This window comes from Neophocaena asiaeorientalis, unplaced genomic scaffold (genome assembly GCF_003031525.2).
Source record: "Neophocaena asiaeorientalis asiaeorientalis breed wild unplaced genomic scaffold, Neophocaena_asiaeorientalis_V1.1 scaffold433, whole genome shotgun sequence".
Lineage (NCBI taxonomy): Eukaryota > Metazoa > Chordata > Mammalia > Artiodactyla > Phocoenidae > Neophocaena > Neophocaena asiaeorientalis.
The window spans coordinates 1,529,647-1,546,210 of NW_020175040.1; the positions used below are offsets into that span (position 1 = coordinate 1,529,647).

General features: G+C 52.8%; 1 protein-coding gene across 1 annotated transcript in view; it reads left to right on the forward strand.

Moving 5' to 3' along the window:
- COPG1 (coat protein complex I subunit gamma 1) overlaps window positions 1-15,353 on the forward strand; it is a 24,355-nt gene extending 9,002 nt beyond the window's left edge. Inside the window, exons 13-24 of the mRNA XM_024763340.1 lie at window positions 1,036-1,131; window positions 3,115-3,358; window positions 4,143-4,218; window positions 5,576-5,679; window positions 6,064-6,189; window positions 6,499-6,567; window positions 9,122-9,264; window positions 9,554-9,725; window positions 10,328-10,425; window positions 12,512-12,650; window positions 12,885-12,983; window positions 14,868-15,353. Of these exons, the coding sequence (XP_024619108.1) occupies window positions 1,036-1,131; window positions 3,115-3,358; window positions 4,143-4,218; window positions 5,576-5,679; window positions 6,064-6,189; window positions 6,499-6,567; window positions 9,122-9,264; window positions 9,554-9,725; window positions 10,328-10,425; window positions 12,512-12,650; window positions 12,885-12,983; window positions 14,868-14,998 (1,497 nt within the window). The 3' untranslated portion in view covers window positions 14,999-15,353. The remainder of the gene's footprint in view (window positions 1-1,035; window positions 1,132-3,114; window positions 3,359-4,142; window positions 4,219-5,575; window positions 5,680-6,063; window positions 6,190-6,498; window positions 6,568-9,121; window positions 9,265-9,553; window positions 9,726-10,327; window positions 10,426-12,511; window positions 12,651-12,884; window positions 12,984-14,867) is intronic.
- The last annotated feature ends 1,211 nt before the right edge of the window (window positions 15,354-16,564 follow it).

A 16,564-nucleotide genomic window follows, 5' to 3' on the forward strand; every position in this document is an offset into this window, starting at 1 on the left:
TGTAACAACGTTATTTCACAACAGTTAACGTAAACGTTAGTGTGTTTTTGGAGAGCTTTAATCAGGGCAGGAGGCAGACAGACGGCAATGTGAATGACTGTGATAGAGCATGGTGAGTTCTGTAGCAGGAATGACACAAAGTAGGCGGAATAAGCTCTGCCTGTGGGTTGTAGGAATACTTTGTAGACTGTGGAATGACACAGCGAGACTTGCATGTAGAGAGATCCTTCCCAAGCTGCTGGAGGGTGAACTGGACGGAGGCTTGGTTGTGGGAGCTGGGCAGAGAGGCGAAGGCCCCCCGCAGGCCTGGGAAACGGGAGGGGGGCTGGTCTCAGAGCCCCTGGGGAACAGAGCCAGGTGTCAGGGCGCCATGTGACAGCTGAGGGCGTGAACGTCCTCAGAGGTGAGTCCATGTTCTAGTTCGGGTTCACGGTGCTGTGGATGCGTTTGGGGAAGGAGGGAGACGGTCAGGGCTGAGAGGAGGGAAGCGGGGGTAATGGTGGTGATTGCGGCCAAGTTTGAGGTGTCCGTGGGCACCAGGTGCAGTTGTGTGGTAGACATTTGGAAGCACTGCTCTTGAACTCAGACCAGAGACAAAGATTTGCGCGTTGGGGGCATAGAAGAGGTGGTTAAAACCACGGGAGGAGATGAGATTGCCAAAGAGACTGAGAAGAGAAGAGGGCTGGGGCCAGAGCACCCCAAGGGGCAGCCTGAGCTGGAAGGCTCAGGGGTGGGAATGGTGGGGGAGGGGAGAAGCAGGACAGGCGGGATGGAGGGGCTGGTGGACTTTCCTTGAAGTCTTGGGTAGAGGGACCCAGAGTCTGGATCTGGGCCTCGGGACTGCTGTGCATGCCTCCCTGTCTGGGGGGCTCAGGGCTGCGGGCCCCCCCGAGGGTGGAGGTGGGGCTCCCCTCGCATCTTGGCCTGTTGCTCCCAGGGCCCGGCCCTGCCTGAGGAAAGACTCCGCTGGCACTGGGTGCATGAAGTACCCACCAGGTGGCAGGGCCGCCGCTCACGCATGTCTGTTTGGCCCAGGTGGTGGTGGTCCAGGCCATCAGCGCACTGTGTCAGAAGTACCCTCGCAAGCACGCCGTGCTCATGAGCTTCCTGTTCTCCATGCTGCGTGAGGAGGTAAGAGCAGGGCGCTCGGGCGCCAGGTGTCCTGTGCAGGTAGTGGCCTGGCCGCTGGCTCCACACCCAACTAGTTCTCGGGTGTACCCAGTCCACCTGCTGGCCAGCTGCTTTCCTGGTGCCCGCGGCCCTTGAAACTCCTCATGGGCTGACAGTGTAAACATGCACCCATCACTGTGGTCACACTGATAACCCTAATGGCACGCTACCCGTGCTCTAAAGACCCAGCAGATGCCCCAAGGTGATGCTTGTGTAGAAGATGGGAAACTGAGTTCTGTCTGGTGTCATCTCGCGTAGAAATATTCCAGCCGTTCCAGGAGCTCCAGGGTGGTTTCTTGGGAGACTGAGGCTAACAATGTGACGTTGGTTCTCTTTTTGTTCCTGACGTGAATTAGTGATTCACGTGGGCCACCTTTCTTGGTTGTCTCAACAAAACTGGTCCGTTCAGAGGCGCAGAAGCAGAGTGTTCGTGCAGTAGATTTGGTCCCCAGATATTTGGTGGCCCTTTGCCCCAGCCCCAGATGGGCCCTTGGACCAAGGCAGTAGAGGAACCGTTGCCTTGGGTGCCTTTGGGGTTCCCAGGAATATGAGAAGGGAGCAGGGCTTAGGGTGCCTTCAGCTGACGGCCCAGCACAGTGGAGACACCACACAGCATAAACCATCTTGTGATCCTCATAACAGGCCTGTCGTAGACGTTATTTTCTCCCTTTAAAAATCAGGGATCTGAGACCACCTGCCTGTGGCCACCTGGTCAGTAAGTGTCTGGCTCCAGAGCCCGTGGTTTTCTCCCGGACCTCCCTGCCTCCCAGGACAACGTGTGGCTCCACGGAAGACAGCATGAGAGCTTCACTCATTAGAACACAGCACTCAGACACCGAGACCCTGTCTGCTAGAAAAGGGTCTGTCCCTCAGCCCAGGGTGTGTCAGCCATGAGCTGCTGCAGGCAAAGCCCTGCAGTTACTCTGAACCTGTCAGTGCCCAGTCGGTGGGCGGGCTGCAGAACCGGTATCATAGCTAGGGCACCTGCTGACCGAACAGCCTCATTGAAATGTAAGGCGCGTGTGTAATTCACAGAGCGTATTTATTCTAAACAATAACCCATGAGGTCAGTACGCTAATGTTCCTTGTTATGAAGGTGCCTGAGGCTCAGACAAAGAGAGTGACTTATCACGGCCGTAAAACAAGCTAATCTGAGAACAGGGGCCAGATTTGACCCACAGACAAATTCTACTTGGGTTGTGCAGAGTTTTACACATTTTGAGTTAGTAGCCGTTATTTAAAAATCAGGAAAACCACCTTGATAGATTTCCAGTTTCTCTTTAAAAACTTCTAAGACCTGGCAACGCTAGGCTGCGTGGTGATTTCGCTCTTTAGATGGGATGGGCACTATGCACGCGCCAGCATCCCATCCCGTGTGCTGCGCATTGCCGGGTTACGGCCGGGCACCTAGCGGGTATCTCACTTGCCACTTCTGTTACTAAAGTCTGTAAGTGGCAGAGCATAGACTTGACCTGGGATCTTTTGTCTCTCTACTGCCCTATTCTGCCTTTTTTTAAACTGTCATAAAATACCCACGACATAGAATTCTGTTGTCTGTCTTTAAGTGTAGAGTTCAGTGTTGTGAAGTACATTCACGCTGGCGTGCAGTTAACCTCCAGAAGGTCTTCATACTGCACACCTGAACTCTGTTCCCATTAAACACTGGCACCCCACTCCTCCTGCATCCACATCATCCGTTCTGCCTTTATCTCAAACTTGGAAAGAAAATGAAGTCCCAAATATTTCTCTTAAGCCATCTACTCTTAGAACCGGCAGGGCCCCAGCGAGCATTCAGCCCGAGCCTTTTGTTTTACACAAAAGGGAGGTAGAGGCCGGGAGAGCCAGGCCCTCATCACCAGGTTCAGTGCCTGGACCGCTGTGCCGGGTCCCGGTTAGGCTCTGGAGAGAGCAGCCTCGGCACTCAGCTCGCCCCTTGTGCTGCAGGGCGGCTTTGAGTACAAGCGGGCCATCGTGGACTGTATCATCAGCATCATCGAGGAGAACTCGGAGAGCAAGGAGACGGGGCTGTCGCACCTGTGCGAGTTCATCGAGGACTGCGAGTTCACCGTGCTGGCCACGCGCATCCTGCACCTCCTGGGCCAGGAGGGGCCCAAGACCAACAACCCCTCCAAGTACATCCGCTTCATCTACAACCGAGTGGTCCTGGAGCATGAGGAGGTCCGGGCAGGTGGGTCAGCAGGGCTGCCCCTGGGCCCCGGGCTTGCCCTGCAGTAGACCCCCCAGCAAAGGGCCCTGAGTCCCCGGGGGGACATGGGCACCTGGTGTTGTTGCCTCACAAGCTCAGTGTTCTATAATCTTGTAGCGAGGACCTTAGATGTTTGGGCGTCATCTAGGTGAATGGTTCTTAACCTCTAATTCGCCTTAGTGATTTTTTTGTTTTTGAGTGTCACTATATGTTGTCGTTTAACTTTCTTTCTCTCTTTCTCGCTCCCTTTTTCCTTTCTTTCCTCCTTTCTTTCTTTCTTCTTGGTGTTTAGTTTTTTATTTTTAGTAATAGCTTTGTTGAGATATAATTCACATACGATGAAACTCACTCTTTTAAATGAGTGTGCAACCATCATATTCTTAATTTTACTTTTAATTTATTGCTCTTTTTTTCTCAAGCCCTCTCTGGACAGATGTTCCTCTTTCAGCAGTTGTTACTCATTCAGTAGTAGTTTGTTCTCGTTTATGGTCGTGTACTGCTTCACTGTGAGCTGAGGCCGTTTGGATACAGAAGTTGAGGGCAGCTCTCGTGGCCTCTTCTTAGTTAATACTGAAAAGGACTCCTGGGACCCAAGAACAGGGCTGCCTTCCCCGTGAGAGGCGAGGAGTTGAGGCCGGGTGGTACCCACGTGACCGAGGCTCCTTGTTTCATGGTGTCGGGCTGGGCCTGCTGGGTCGGGGCTGCTTGGCTCTGGATGGCCCGTTCCGAGCCCTGGCAGTAAATCGTATCTGCTTCGTAAACACAGGCGCTGTCAGTGCTCTGGCCAAGTTCGGAGCGCAGAACGAAGAGATGCTGCCCAGTATCTTGGTGTTGCTGAAGAGGTGAGTCCAGGTCACGGGCCTGGTGGACACGTGTTCCCTTGGGCCCAGGCCGCTGTCCTTTGTATCTTTTTTTTTTTTTTTTTTTTTGGGATCAACCACTGCGCCACCAGGGAAGCCCCTTTGTATCTTTTTAATTGAAAAAGGGGAGGAATGATACACAACTATTGATTATAGGAAAAAATGGAAACACAGAAAAGTATGGGACTTCCCTGGGGGTCCAGTGGGTAAGACTCTGCCCTCCCAATGTGAGGGGCCCAGGTTCTATCCCAGGTCGGGGAACTACATCCTGCATGCCACAACTAAGACCCTGAACAGCCTAAATTAATTAATTAAAAAAAAAAAAAACATGAAAACTCATGTCATGCAAAAATCCCTCCACCTAGGCGTGAATTTGAGGTGTTTTCTATTTTAAAAAACAGCTTTATTGAGATATAATTCGAGACCCATACGATGTACCCATTTAAAACGTATAGTACGATGGTTTTAGTACATTGAGGGTTGCATAACGATAGCCACAGTCTAAGTTGAAAACGTTCTGTTGTTTTTTTTTTGGCCATGTCGCGTGGCTTGTGGGATCTTAGTTCCCGATTAGGGATGGAACCTGTGCCCCCTGCAGTGGAGGTGCTGAGTCCTAACCACTGAACCACTGGGGAAGCCCCGAGAACATCTTTAGCACCCCCAAAAGAAACAGTGTACCGATGAATAGTCATCACAGTTCCCCCCAGCCCCCCAGCCCTAGTCAGCCACTCACTCGCTTTCCTTCTGGCTCTGGATTTGCCCGTTCCGGACACCTCATATAAACTCAGGTGTGCAGTGTGTCGCCTTTCATGTGTCTGGCTTCTTCGTGATGTTTTCAGGGTTCATCCGTGTTGTAGCATGTGCCAGTAGTTCATTCCTTCTTATGGGCAGATAATATTCCATTGCGTGAATAGACCACATTTTGTTTGTCGGTACATCCGTTGATAGGCATCTGGGTCGTTTCCACTTCGTGGCTGTTGTGACTAGTGCTGCTGTAAACAGTTGTGTGCGACTTTTATGTGACGTGTTTTCAGTTCTCTTGTGTGTATACCCAGGAGTGGAACTGTTGGGTCGTATTAAATTCTTTTGTGATGTATGCTGTGGATATAGGAGATTGCCTCCCTCACTGGGTGGGCTCTGGGGAGTGGGTCCAGGGAGTATGAATACGGCCACCTCCTAGTTAATTAGAGTCCCGCGGGCCCTTCTGTGCATTTGATGCCTGGGTCCACATCCGAGGACTGAGCTTTAAGAGACCTGCTTCCTCTCACTGACCTCTGCTGAAGCCCTGCAGCATCCCTCCTGCCCCCCTGGTCAGGAGGACCTTGTGTTCTGGCCACAGGTGTGTGATGGACGATGACAATGAAGTAAGGGACCGAGCCACCTTCTATCTCAGTGTCCTGGAGCAGAAGCAGAAGGCCCTCAATGCAGGCTATATCCTAAACGGTGAGTCTTTTCCTGGCTGACCCTGACCCAGCCCCGTAACGGAGCTGCAGTCTCGCCAGGCAGGGGAATTTGGAGGCAAGACGCTCTCGGCTGGGCTTTCATGGTAACTGCACAGCGTCACTGTGATCTCAGGAGACCCAGGGCCCTGCGTTCACAGCCCTGTGGGTGGAAACAGCCCAGTGAATTGAAACGCTAGTTACTCATAAGAGCCTCCATTTGCAGAGTGCTTTACCCTTTATAAGTCCCTCTCCTACGTCCGTTTACTCCCCACATCAGTCCTGCGAAGGACGATGTCATGAGAAAGTGGGACCTCAGAGGCCTAAGTGGTTTTCTCAAGGTCCTACAACCTCGACCCCAGGACCTCAGTCTCCCACTGGCCTCTAGGTCTGACCGTGTCCATCCCTGGTCTGGAGAGGGCTCTGCAGCAGTACACTCTAGAACCATCAGAAAAGCCTTTTGACCTCAAGTCTGTGCCCCTGGCCACCACACCCATGGCAGAGCAGAGAACAGGTAAGTAACACCTGCACTCCTTTCATAGGCCCTCCGGTCCAGGCCTCCGCTGGAGGGTGTGCGTTGGCTGCAAAGTCACTAAACCTGCCCAGGATGGATGGGGCTGTACTGGGCGGAGGGAGTTATCCCATCTGCCTCTGGCTGCAGGAAATGAAGACGTAGGCACAGACACCTGCTCTCTTCCTCACGTGCTCTGTACTTCACACTCTCCGGGGTGGAAGTTATAATCCCTGAGTAACAGCACCGTGGTCAACACTACCCTGGCCCGTCCCTGGAGTTGTGGGTCACCATTCATGTTTGTTCCTGCAGAAAGCACCCCCATCACAGCAGCCAAGCAGCCTGAGAAGGTCGCAGCCACCCGGCAGGAGATCTTCCAAGGTGAGTAGTGGTGCTTGGCGGGGCTTCCCAGGGCCGCGGCTAGGGTAGCGGTTCTTCTCCAGGGAATTAAGAGTAGGAACTGTCATCGGTTGAGTCTCTCCTGAGTGCTGGGCTCTGAGAGTGTTTAGACAGCATGTTTGACCCTCAGGTGGAGGTTATTGGGTCCATTTGATATTGGAAGATTCGGACGTTCAGGGAGAGACAGTGATTTGCCCAAGTTTGCACAGCAAGAAGGGGAGGTGCGGGGGGTGGGGCGGTGGAATTAAGATCCAGCTCCAACTGGCTCAGAGCTGCCTCGGCCCTGGTTCTGAGGCTCAGTTCCCTGAGGCCCAGGCCAGTTCCGGATGTCTGATGCCATACAGCTGACTCAAGGGACACGGTCCTTTGTCTCGGGTTCCAGACGTGTTCCGTCCACGTTGTCTTGCAGGATTTTGTTTAGGTTTTCGTCTGTCCCTCTGCATTTTTTAAGGGGAGAGGCTGCGCGTTCAGTTGCCAGACCACGTTATCCACTAGATTCCTACCTCTGAGGCCTAGCACGTGTCCCTCGCCCTTGGTGATGCCCTCCCCGAGCTCCTCTCTTCTCCTCCGTGGCCCTGTGCAGTTCTCCACGTTCTGTCGTCTGTATTCTCTGTCATTGCACTTAGTGCCTTGCTTCCTCACAGTAGGCTCCCGATTATCGTTGAGTTAAACTAAATCCCACCTTTTCCATTCCCTTCCCGAACCCTGTCTTGCATCAACATACTGTCTCAGATTCAGCAAAACTAGGGTCCTGAGCTGAGTGGGACCACTGTAATCCAGAACTTTTCCTTGTGTTAGCTCTCTCTTGCTGCTGTCACAAGTTACCGTGAAGTTAGTGGCTTAACGTAACACAAATGTATTACCTTGTTCTGAGGACAGAAATCCAAAATGGGTTCCGCCGTGTTGGCGGTGCCGAGCTCCCTCTGGAGGCTCTGAGGGGATCGTCTTTGGCGGCCGCCTACGTTCGCTGCCTAGAGCCCCCGTCCTCTGTCTTCAAAGCCAGAAGTACAGCCACAGTCACATCTCTCTGCCTCTGACCCTCCTGCCTCCCTCTCACCAGGACCTTGTGTTCACTTTGGGCTCACCCAGATAATTCAGGAGACGCTCCCCAGCTCAAGATGCAACGTAATCTCCGCAAAGTGAGGGAACATACTCACAGGTTCTGGGAATTAGCTCGTGCACATCTTGGGGGCCGTCGTTCTGCCACGCCCTCCTGGGAAGACTCCTTTGAAGCCTCTTCCAGGGACTCAAGCCCATTTGTAAACAACCTTCCAGAGCCTAATATTTATTGATCACGTGTCAAGTTCCAGGATCTTTGCTAGATCTTGACCTTTATTGCCTCTTCTATCTTCACAACGACCCTGTGGACAAGATTATTGTATCTATTTTATTGATGAAGAGTCTGAAACTCAGGGGCGGTAGTTTATAGCTACTAGCAGAGTCCCCCAGGCAGTAAGGGGCAGCGTGTCCGCAAACTTGATGCCCAATGAAATCACTTCCCATAGAAAAGCACTCTGGCGGCTGACGCCCACAGGGGGCCTGAATGTACCTCCTAATACGTAAGCTGGCTCTCTCTGGGCTTCTTATCGCCTGCACGTTCAGACGGCTGAAGCAGGCACACAGGCTGCCTCTTTGTGGGGGGAGAAGGACAAATAATAATAATGCCTTCTTTCTGTCCCCGTCCCTGAAATGTGAATCGAGTACCTGCTCGGGCAGAATATCAAATCCCTGGCCTCAGGCACAGTTCTTTTCCGCATGGAGTTCAATTGAACTGGGAAGACAAGTTAAAAATCTTGAGTAGTGGTCTTCAGATATCAGTATACATCAGGGTCATCTGAGGAAACTTGTTAGAAATGCAGATTGGTGGATCCCAAACCCAGGAATTCTGATAGAGCCGATCTGGGACGGGTCCAGGAATCTGCGTTGTTAACAAGCCCTCACCCCCGGGTAATTCTGACACAGGTGATTCATGACCACTCTGTGGGGAATTCTGCCCCTGCCGTAGAATAGGGGCAGCTGCCAGACGCCTTGTTCCCCTGGACTCACCAGGGCTGGAACCTGGCCGTGGGCCGCAGGGAGAGGCCTTACCGAACGCCCACCGTCCACACCAAGTTGGGTTTTCTGCAACACTCTGAATCCGCAGCCTCTCCTTTTGGGCCACTGTCTTAACTGCCCCATGTCGAAGACCAGTTTGTTCTTTCACCTGGTTCCGTGGCCGTCACAGCATTCAGCTCCTCGTAGCCTTTTCCCAGTCCCCCTTTTAAGAATCCTTGCTGAGCTTCTAAGGTTGAGGGAGTCTCCAAATGGCTTAGGCCTGGGACATTGGGCCTGATGTCCACTGGTTGCTCTGGCGTCTTGTGTGGGACAGCGGGGCGGGGTGCTTCATGTGGGTGGCACAAGCCGAGCAGTGAGGGAGGTGAGGAAATGCTCGGGTTTGTTCGGGAAATCGGGAGTGACCACTTCAGTGGGTGGGAGAGCTTGAGGACCAGGCCTGAGGATTGAGCAGCTGAGTGAGTGTGTGGCCTGGGGGTTTCAGAGCAGCTGGCGGCAGTGCCCGAGTTCCAGGGGCTGGGGCCCCTCTTCAAGTCCTCGCCTGAGCCCGTGGCCCTCACTGAGTCGGAGACGGAGTACGTGATCCGCTGCACCAAACACACCTTCCCTGAGCACATGGTCTTCCAGGTGAGCCGGGGGGAGGCCCTCCCGCAGGGCCCTGGCACCCCACACCGGTGCTTGGAGCCCAGCCCGATGCCAGATCCACGACCAGCTGCTGTGTCCCTCGAGTCCTTGATGCAGGGCCTCTGTGGCTCCCAAGTGTCCATGTGCAGACACGGGGCCTGGGACGGGGGCCTGGGATGGGCGTCGGCGTGGCCCTGGGGTGAGAGGCAGGACCTTCTGGCTGCCCCTGGGCAGCAGGCGTGGGTCCAGGGCAGTGTCTCGGCACCCACGCCCGCCCCGCTCCCTGGTCCAGTTTGACTGCACGAACACGCTGAACGACCAGACTCTGGAGAACGTCACAGTGCAGCTGGAGCCCACGGAGGCCTACGAGGTGCTGTGTTACGTGCCCGCCCGGAGCCTGCCCTACAATCAGCCCGGCACCTGCTACACGCTAGTGGCCCTGCCCAAGGAAGACCCCACGGCAGGTGAGCCCCTCTGCAGATGCCCCCCTGGCCTTGTGGGAGCCCCTGGCGGGGGGTGGCTTGTGCACCAGCTGTTTGTTTCCTGTCAGAGCTTCAGCTCCTTGAGGTCAGTCCCGAGAAGAAGAGAAGGATGGCTGAGTCCTGGGGCTTTTCACACATCCGCTCACTTCCTCCTCATAGACCCCTGGGGAGCAGGGAAGTAAGACTCGGGTCAAATGGCTTGTCTGAGTTCACGTGGCTGGTAGGACGCCTGGTCCTCAAACCAGGACTCTCTCATTGTACCAGGAGAGAGCACAGAGGAAGGCCCAGAGACAGGCACAAACATGGACCGTCCCAGGTCCACCCCAACCAAAGAAACCAGGTGCTTTTTGCAGGAGCCACCCTGCAGCATCTCTGCATTCCTCTCTCTTCCTTCCCTGTGAGGGCAACTCCTGGGGGCTGCAACCTGGCTCTCCTGCCTTCTACAAGCCGGTGCCCTCTGTCCAGATTTGTGGGGCCGGGTGGCATGTGCCGCTGGTGCAGACGCAGCTGAGGCCTAAAGGGCAGGCTGTGGCCAGGGGCCCACAGAGGACCTCGCCCAACTGCCCGGCCTTCCCTCCCCGCAGTGGGCTGCACGTTCAGCTGCATGATGAAGTTCACTGTCAAGGACTGCGATCCCACTACCGGGGAGACCGACGACGAAGGCTATGAGGATGAGTATGTGGTAAGACGCTGGGGCAAGGAGGCTTCAGGAGCTGACAGCCAGTCCTGAAGCATTTTCTTGCTGGTTTTGGTTTTGAAAGAATTTTTTTTTTAAACTTAAAAATACATGTTCGTGTGTAAAAAGAAAACTTGGGAAATACAAAAAGTATACACAAACAGGAAAACATTACCCATAGTCCTTGGGAATGACGGGGGGGGCGGGGGCAGTTGTATCATTGTGGTTATTCTGTACATTACAGATCTTGCTGTGCTCACTTAGAACCAGAGTGTATTTTCCTGCCATTACAAATACTTCATAAACACAATTTTTAATGACTTTAAGATACTCCCTTATCTTAATATATCCTAACTCACTTGACCTTGTATTCCTTAAACACTTGGCATTTGTGATTCCAAATTTTCACTTTTTAAAAAAAAAATTTTTAGCCGTACTGCACGGCTTGTGGGATCTTAGTACCCCAACCAGGCATTGAACCTGGGCCCTTAGCAGTGGAAGCGTGGAGTCCTAACCTCTGGACTGCCAGGGAGTTCCCAAATTTTCACTTTTTAAATGCTACATTAAGCATCCCTTTGGGTAGAAATTTTTATCTGCATTTCAAGTTATCTTCTTAGGACAGATTCCTAGAAGTAGAATAATTAGGTCAAAGGCGAAGTCTGATTTTAAGACTTTTTTGAGGGACTTCCCTGGTGGCGCAGTGGTTAAGAATCCGCCTGCCAATGCAGAGGACGCGGGTTCAAGCCCTGGTCCGGGATGATCCCACATGCCACGGAGGAACTAAGCCCGTGCCTTTGCTCTAGAGCCCGTGTGCCCTAGAGCCCATGCTCCGCAACAAGAGAAGCCACCGCAATGAGAAGCCCGTGCACCACAATGAAGAGTAGCCCCCGCTCGCCGCAACTAGAGAAACCTCATGCACAGCAGTGAAGACCCAACACAGCCAAAAAAAAAAAAAGGACTTTGATTCGTACTGTCAAATTGCTTTCTAGAGAAATTGGATCAGTTTGCATCTGCTGGGCAGTCCTTTCATGCACTGAAACGTCCCTTCCAGTTCCAGCTCGCAGAGCTTGCATGGAACTGAGTGCAGGGTTGTTTCTGGGGTTTGCCCCGGTCACAGTGGCTCAGTGCCATCTGAGTGCAGACCCTGATACTAAACCTGGGATGGAGATTATCAGAACCCTCATGTCCAGAGGGGCAGTCACTGAATAACAGCTGATGGTCACTTACGTCCTCCCAGGTCCATTGTTGAGGATGGGCCTTCCCTGAGCCAGCAATGACCTAAGGGCGGGAACTGCCCCAGGACAGGAGGGCTGGGTCTGAGGCATAGCTTCTACCGTAGGAGCTGAGTCCTGCTTGTGAACACCTTACACGTGCACAGGGGTAGGGGCTCAGTGAAGAGCTGTTGGGTGAATGAATGGGGAACCTCTATGTACAGTTAGTTCAAGGTGGGGGGGCAGTACGACGTGTCGGCCCCAGGGAGGACACGACTGAGTCACAGGACGCAGGCCTCCCTCCCGTCCGGTCTGGCACTTACTCTAGGCTTCAGAGTGATGTGTTCTCATAGCTGCCACCCGAGGATGAGGAACAGTGGGCCCTCTGTATCTGTTGGTTCTGCCTCCATGTGCTCAACCAACAGATAGAAAGTATTCAGAATTGGGGTGGGGGGTGTTCCAGAAAATTCCAAAAAGCAAAACTTGAGTTTTCCACACAAGGCAACTGTTTCCATAGTGTTTGCATTGTACTTACAACTATTTACATAACATTTACATTGTATCAGGTATTATAAGTAACCTAGAGGTGATTCAAAGTATAAGGGAGGATGTGTGTAGGTTAAATGCAGATACGGCAGCATTTTATATAAAGGACTTGAGAATCTGCGATTTTGGTATCCGAGGGGGTGCTGGAACCAGTCCCCACAGATACTGAGGGATGGCTATAAACGGGTGAGGCGTTTTCTGCGGAGGGGCCACCACTTGGCTGTGAGCACCTGTGGCTGCGTGGTGGGAAGGGGCGGGTGACCAGAGTGGAGCAGAGGCTCGGAGGTGTCTCACCCCTAGAGCTGTGTGCCTAACGCGCCCCTGCATCTCCCCAGCTGGAAGATCTGGAAGTCACGATAGCTGATCACATCCAAAAGGTCATGAAGCTGAACTTTGAAGCAGCCTGGGATGAGGTAGGGGATGAGTTTGAGAAGGAGGAAACATTCACCTTGTCCACCATCAAGACACTTGAAGGTAAATCCTGGGGATGCCATTTCCGGCTTGCTTGCCTTACAAGATCCTTGGCTACTGTTGAAGAGCTCCCCCCGTCCCCTGCCCCCAAGTCCCCAGAGATCCAGGGCCATGTCTAGAGCACGTACTTCAGATGCCACTTCATTAAAAACTGCAGAGTGGGGTCCGGGGGTGGGGGAGTGGTGGTGGCGCCAGGGGGAGATCGTGGGTTAATAACACCGGGATTTCTCCCCACAGAGGCTGTGGGCAATATTGTGAAGTTCTTAGGAATGCACCCTTGTGAGAGGTCAGACAAAGTGCCAGATAACAAGAACACACACACGCTGCTCCTGGCAGGTAAGCGGCATTTCTGGTGGGAAGGGCCTTGATGCCACCGCATCCTGGGCTGAGGGCGCCCCCTGGGAACCTGGGAATTCAGAATTCACAGCGTTGAATGTTCACAGGGCACGAAGAGACCTGCAGCGAAATGTCTCCCTCCCAACACTTGCTGCCAGTCATTCAGTTTCCCTTCCACCAGGCAACCAGTGTTCTATTATAAAGGATGCTGTGTATCCTTCCTGTGATCATAGGGATGTAAAAGCAAATGTGTACGCATTTCCCTTTTTAAACTCAAATGTTTACATACAGGTGGTGTATATGTTGTTCCGCACTTGGTTTTTCACTTGACGGTGCATCTTGGAGAACTTCCTTATGGATACTCAGAGCTTCCTCCTTTTTTTTTTTTTTAACATAGCATGAAGTTGACCATTTTAACCATATTTAGGCGCACAGTTCAGTGGCGTTAAGTACATTCACATTCTTGTACACCTATCACACCGTCCAACTCCAGAACTTTCTCATCCCAAACTGTGTGCTCAGTCTTTCTTGTAGTTGAGTACTATTCCATTCTATGGATGGACCATATTTTGTAGCACCAGTTCATGTATTGATGAACATTTAGATTGTCCTAGTCTTTTTTTTTTTTTTAAATAAATGTATTTATTTTTGGCTGTGTTGGGTCTTCGCTGCTGCACGCAGTCTTTCTCTAGTTGCGGCGAGCGGGGGCTACTCTTCGTTGCAGTGCGTGGGCTTCTCGTTGCGGTGGCTTCTTATTGCGGAGCACGGGCTCTAGGCACGCGGGCTTCAGTAGTTGCGGCTCGCGGGCTCAGTAGTTGTGGCTGGCAGGCTCTAGAGCACAGGCTCAGTAGTTGTGGCGCACGGGCTTAGTTGCTCCGTGGCATGTGGGATCTTCCCGGACCAGGGCTCGAACCCGTGACCCCTAGCATTGTCAGGCGGATTCTTAACCACTGCGTCACCAGGGAAACCCTCTGCATAGTTTTACTTTACATTTCTTGTATATTGAAGGAAGTTAAGTATCTTCTCAAATGCAAAGTGCCATTTGTATTTCCTTTTCTGTGAATTGTTTTCAGATCCTTTGTCTAATTTTCTATTGGGTTGGTTGGTCTTTTCTAATAGGAGTGGAATTTTAAGCACTTACGGAAATTTTCAAATTTACACAAAAATGGGACCCCCCAAGTACTCATCCTCCATCTGCAACAACAGATAGTGTCTCGACCTATACTCATTCTCCACCCCCAGATTATTTTAGAGCAAACTCCATATATAGACATTTCATATGTAAATGTTTCTGATCTGTATGCTTCTCTGAAAGCTAATGACCCTTTGTTTAAAAGGGAGGCAATACACTTATCACACCTAAAACAATGAACGAAAGGAAATTTTTTTTCTGAGTGTTTATAAACGGGGTTAGGAAGTAGTTCTGCTTCAGTGCCCTGCTCACAGCTGACAGCCCCCAAGCCCATCATTTCTGACCACAGTGAAGCAACCCAGTCCCCCGGGTTTTGCAGACACCTGCGCTGTGGTTTTGTCACGGTGGGGCTGTCCCTTCGCCTGTGCTCTTAGATCCCGTTAGCGTGTGTGAGCGCCCCTGTGATGTCAGACACAAGCCATATGTGTCCACTAATTCATTTTAGCTTGGCTGAAGCGTGAAATACGGCTAGTAGAGTGATCTCTACTGAGATCATTGATGATGCTGCAGCTCAAGAGGTAAAGTGACGTGCCCAGGGCCTCACGCAGGGATTTCAGCCAGTGCTCCTGGTTGCGGGCCCCTCCCATCTCAAGCCCCAGAGCTGCCTTCCCCAGTTGTTGCAGGTGGCCCTCTCAGCCCAGCTCTCAGCCCCCTTCTGCCTTACACACCTGTCCTTTTCTCTTCTCTTCCAGGCGTATTCCGGGGGGGTCATGACATCCTGGTGCGCTCCCGGCTGCTGCTTTTGGACACAGTAACAATGCAGGTGACAGCCAGAAGTTCGGAGGAGCTGCCAGTGGACATCGTCTTGGCGTCTGTGGGCTAAGAGGCCAGCCTGCACAGGACCAAGTCCTACCCTTTCCCCCCAACACTGTGCAGAAGTCAGGCCTTCCTTTTGAACCCAGTGGAAAGTCCTTTCCAAGCCAATTGTATTCAAAAACAATTAGGAATCAATGAGGGTTTTTTTTTTTTTTTTTTTTTAATTTAACCCCTGCCCCAAAACTCCCTGCTGAGGGTAACTTTTGAAAGAGGGGGATGGTTTTAGCTTGTCCTAGAACTTGCTGCCTTGCCTGCCAGGGAAGGGACATCTCAGATGAATAAAGTGCTTGCACCACCTCTTGAACTGATCCCCTAAGGAACCATCTTATCCCTATAAATAAAATCAGCATGTATTTATTGAATGACTGCTACTTCTGCAGACTCGTGCTTAGGGGTCCGGCTTCCCTACCCCCAAGGACACCTCTGCGTCCCGTTTGCAGCTGCAGCCCTTTGCCACTGCACTTAGCATGAGGCAGGACCCTCTCACTGGCCCCCGCCCGAGCCCCATGCCCAGGGGCAGGAGCGGTGCAGGTTTGCTGAGGGAATGACAGCAGCTGGCAGGCGTTGAGTCTTTGCCCTTAAACCACCCTCCTTTTGTAGGAGATCAGTGAGGCCGGAGGGTCTGGGTGAGGCTGTTGCCTAGTGCCAGGTCTGAGGTGGCCGTTGCACTTCTGCCGGAGGAACAGCCCTTACAGAGCAGAAGTCCCTCGTTTCCTCTGCTGGGCTTTTTTTTTCTCTGCTGGGCTTTTAAACACAAGCCAGGTGTTTTGCCAATTTTGTGGCTGAAATACACCTGTAAAGCCTAGTTTTAAAAAACATAGGCCTGGGGCTTCCCTGGTGGCGCAGTGGTTGAGAGTCCGCCTGCTGATGCAGGGGACACGGGTTCGTGCCCCGGTGTGGGAAGATCCCACATGCCGCGGAGCGGTTGGGCCCGTGAGCCATGGCCGTTGAGCCTGCGCGTCCGGAGCCTGTACTTCGCAACGAGAGAGGCCACAACAGTGAGAGGCCCGCGTACCGCAAAAAAAAAAAACAACAAAAAAACATAGGCCTGAACCCTTAGAGATTCAGGTTTGGGGGTGGGGGAAAGGTGGGGCCTTGGAAAGTGTTCTGGTGCCCACCGAAGTTTCAGAGTGACTTGGGTGATCCATGGCAGTTTTCCTGATGGTTTTTCAATTTTTGCCCATAACTATGGGCCGTTAGTAGGGCTGCGAAGTAAAGAAAATTTCCCGATTTCACCCCTACGAGAACCTGGTGCCCTGGAGTCGTGGTTCCCGCTGTGCGGAGAAGGGGCTGTAGGCCTCCGGGTCGCATCTAGGGTCTCTGCCAGCCTGCACCCTCGGGACCCTTCCCGGCCCATTCCCGAGGTTCGCCCTGGGAGGGAGTTAACCCCGCAGGGGAACGGCCCACATGGAGGACGAGTCCCCGAGACAATCAGGGGCTCCTGCTCGGGCTCCTTCAGAAGAGTCAGGTTCCGCAGTCCCAACTCTCCGCAAGATGCGGGAGGGGAAGACGCCCCAGCGCTAGGCGGAACCGCCGGCCGCTGGGGGGCGGGGCCGGCCTGCTGGGGGCGGGG